The 4263-nt window shown below is 39.6% G+C and overlaps 1 protein-coding gene across 1 annotated transcript; it reads right to left on the reverse strand.

Annotated features, from left to right (window-relative positions):
* Nucleotides 1-2825: 2825 nt before the first annotated feature.
* On the reverse strand, nt 2826-3878 carry LOC130883747 (heterogeneous nuclear ribonucleoprotein A1). The gene has a single exon (XM_057784507.1). The coding sequence runs from the start codon at nt 3815-3817 to the stop codon at nt 2855-2857; it is 963 nt and encodes a 320-aa protein (XP_057640490.1). The 5' UTR covers nt 3818-3878; the 3' UTR covers nt 2826-2854.
* Nucleotides 3879-4263: the final 385 nt, after the last annotated feature.

The raw sequence follows: 4263 nt of genomic DNA on the forward strand, positions 1-4263 counted from the left end.
AGAGGCTATGTGCATGTGATGTGGGTGTTAGGACCTTAAATTGACTTTTCCTGAAGGGCAACAAGTACTCATTGTGACTGAGTATCTCTCCAGCCTTTCTACAGATTCTCACAAGGAAAGAAGGGGAAAACAAACAGATACTTCTGGTAGAAATATGTTATCCCACCGGAGGATAGACCTCAAGAAAAGACTGCCCCCACCATCTGCCCTTGTCTGCCCAGCATTATCCCAACCCCCTCTTGCTTTATCACTATAATCCTGCCCAAACTTCCAGCAGAAGCCATCTATCCCATCAGAAACCAAGTCAGCTACCTGAATACCAGGTTATCCAACTCCTGCCTACCCCTGCCTACCTCTGCCACCCTGCCCATACCTACCCAACATAGACCCAAGTTCCACTCCTCTGCTCCTCACTGTTTTCTGTCTATATATTTGTTGGTTGCTCCTACCTCACCAGAGGACAGGGTAGTATCCTGAATCCCAGGTAAGACTGTTTCTCCATCTACTCACACCTGCCAAGTATAACCCAGCCTGCCCTTCTTATGCTTTTCACCATAAACTGTTACACACTTCTGGCTGAAACCTCCTAGTACACCAGAAGCCAGGCCAAGTCAGAGGTCATCCACTTTGCCAGAACTTCAACCCCCAACTTGGGTGACAACCTCTTGTTAGACCAGAGTTAATTCCATCAGGAATCCAGACCCCATCCCGAACAGAAACCCTCTACTCAACCACAGGCCATTCCAGCTGGAAAACCAAAGAGGAAAAGAAACCAAGGAGAAAACACTCATCTAGCAAAGACAGACTCAGAAATCAGCATCGAGGCCTATAATCACTTAGAATCCAGATGCCTAATGATCAGCAAGTCAGTACTGAACTGATCATAATTGTGTCATACTGAATACCTCAAAACAGATGCTTAGAGGAAGCTTTCTGAAATATATTAATCTTTGATATTAATAGTTGGGAGAATAAGACTTTATTTTCTACTTTTGCTAAAGCATTCTTGGCAACTTTCGAATACTTTAATTTCTCACATGTATTGTTTGTTTTCTGTTTTGTAAATTCACATGCATATCTATAAGAGGATGTTGACGGATCTAGATTTCTGATATGTGCTTACAATCATTTTTGTGTACTTAAATTCCACTGAATTTTTGATTTACAAAATTGTACTAAATATATATTGTTATTTGGAAACAGTGACATTTATATTATATCCAAACTTTCTGTCAAGGAACATAGGGTGCCTCTGCAAGTTTTATGTAATGTGACTCAGTAAAAATTATAGCTCTCTCTCTCTTTCTAGCCGGGTGGTAATGACACATGCCTTTAAACCCAGCACTTGGGAGGCAGAGGCAGGCAAATCTCTGTGAGTTCAGGACCAATCTGGTCTATAAAACAAGTTCCAGCCAGAGCTGTTATACAAATTTGTCTTGAAAAATCAAAAAATTATAGCTCCCTAAATAAATCCTTAAATAAATAAATTATACATTTATTATTGCATTTTCTACTGTTTATTATCTCATTGTGTCTCAATTGTTAATGGAGTATACATGAACATGTTCTGTTTCCATCTCTGTCTTGTTTCATTATAAATCATCTTATTTTTAAAATTGTTCTTATTTCTAATGACACTTTCTTCTCCCCCCAAAAAAATCCACAATCAGCAACACCCAAGGTAATATGTCACCACTAGAGTTCAGCCATCCTACTACAGCAAGCCCTGACTATTCCAATACAACTGAAGCACAAGAAACATCCTTAACACCGACTTTACGAAGATGATAGAGTTTTTTTTTTTAAGGAAATGAACAAATCCATTAAAGAAATTGAGGAAAAGGAAATATAGAAATTGGAGAAAAACAATAAATCCATTAACGAATGAATGTCAAGAAAGCCAAGAAAGAAAAAAATAGTTAAACAAAACTATTCAGGACTTGTAAAAATGGAAATAGGAGCAATAAAGAAAACACAAGCAGGGAATTCTGGAAATGGAAATGCTAGTTAAGTGAATGTAAATTACAGATGAAAGCATCACCAACATAATACAAGAGAAGGAAGAGAGAATCTTGAGAGTTGAAGATACAATAGAAGAAATAGACTCATGAGTCAAAGAAAATATTAAATCTAAAAAAAAAAAAAAAAAAAAAAACCTAACACAAAACATCCAGAAAATCTGGATCACCATGCAAAGATCAAAACTAAGAACAATAAGGATAGAAGGAGAAGATGCTCAGCTCAAAGTCCCAGAAAATATTTTTAACAAAAATCATAGAAAAAAATTTCTAACTTAAATAAGTACAAGCATATAAAGGCAAAACGGTTTACAGAATACCAAGTAGATTAGACCAAAAAAAAAAAAGTTCCTTCACCATACAATAATCAAAATATTTAATACATAGAGCAAAGAAAGAATATTTAAAGTGTCAAGGGAAAATGGTGAAGTAACATATAAAGGCAGATCCAGTAGAATCACACCTGCCTTTTCAATGGAGATTTTTTTTTTTTTTAAAAAGAAAAAAAGACATTTATTCAGTGTCATGATCAGACTATTACATTTAGCAATCAACAGCATGGGTGAGAAGAGGTCTACAGTAAAACCCTTTGTTGGAATGCTTTACACTTTCCACAGAACAGAAACTAAAATAACCTGTTATACAATTAGTCACAAATACAGTCCTCGAGTTTGTTTGCCCATACACATGAGTATTGTCTAAAACATGTCTTCTTTGTAGCAGCTAGGCCCTGCCACCACTGTGCTTGGCTGAGTTCACAAATCTGTTGTAACCTGTAGCTTCCCTGTCACTTCTCTGGCTCTCCTCTCTTGCTAAGCTTTGTTTCCTGGCTGTAATTAGAACCTCCTGCCACTGCCATAGCTGCTGCTGCTGCTGGAACCACCATAGCCACCTTGATTTCGTGGTTTAGCGAAGTACTGGCCTCCACCACCATAAGGGCCAGAGCTTCTGCCTCCAAAGTTTCCTCCTTTCATTGGTCCAAAATTTGAAGACTGATTGTTGTAATTGCCAAAATCATTGTAGCTTCCACCACCTCCGAAATTGCTTCCATCATTACCAAATCCATTATAGCCATCCCCACTGCCACCATATCCACCACCACCACGGCTGCCACCGAAGCCACCACGACCACTGAAGTTTCCCCCTCGACCAAAATTGTCATTGCCGCCAAAACCGCCTCCACGACCACCACCAAAGTTTCCAGAACCACTTCGACCTCTTTGGCTGGACGAAGCACTAGCCATCTCCTGCTTGGATAGGGCTTTTCTTACTTCACAGTTGTGCCCGTTCACAGTATGGTATTTCTGAATAACAATCTTGTCCACAGAGTCATGGTCATCAAAGGTGACAAAAGCAAAACCTCTCTTTTTCCCACTGCCTCTGTCAGTCATGATTTCAATCACTTCAATTTTCCCATACTGCTCAAAATAATCTCTCAGGTGATGTTCTTCCGTGTCTTCTTTAATACCACCAACAAAGATCTTTTTCACGGTTAAGTGGGCACCTGGTCTCTGAGAATCCTCTCTTGACACAGCTCTCTTAGGTTCCACAACTCTTCCATCCACCTTATGGGGCCTTGCATTCATAGCGGCATCCACTTCCTCCACAGTGGCGTACGTAACAAACCCAAAGCCCCTGGATCGTTTGGTGTTTGGATCTCTCATGACCACGCAGTCCGTGAGTGTTCCCCATTGCTCAAAATGGCTCCTCAGACTCTCGTCGGTTGTTTCGAAGCTCAGCCCTCCGATGAAGAGCTTCCGCAGCTGTTCCGGCTCCTTGGGAGACTCTGACTTAGACATGACGGCAGGGAAATGGGAGCCCTCAGCGATGCTTCCTCGGCCGCGCCAATAGCAGAAAGGAGTAAGTCAACGCACGTATCCCCAATGGAGATTTTAAAAGCCAGAAAGGCCTGGAAAAAATGTGCTGCATACTCTAAACAACTATAGATGCCAAAACAATTATACCCAGGAAAACTTTCAATCACCATTGATGGAGAAAACAAGATATTCCAAGATAATGTCAAACGTAAACAATATCTATCTACAAATACAGTCCTAAAGAAGGTACTAGAAAAAAATCACAACCCAAGAAGGTTAACTCTACCCACGGAAACACAGGCAATAAATAATCTCATACCAGCATAATCTCAAAAAAGAAAAACACACACATCCAAAACAACAATAAAATAACAGAAATTAACAAGTTTTTCGTCATTGATATCTCTCAATATTAATGGACTTAATTT

This window comes from Chionomys nivalis, chromosome 11 (assembly GCF_950005125.1).
Source record: "Chionomys nivalis chromosome 11, mChiNiv1.1, whole genome shotgun sequence".
NCBI lineage: Eukaryota > Metazoa > Chordata > Mammalia > Rodentia > Cricetidae > Chionomys > Chionomys nivalis.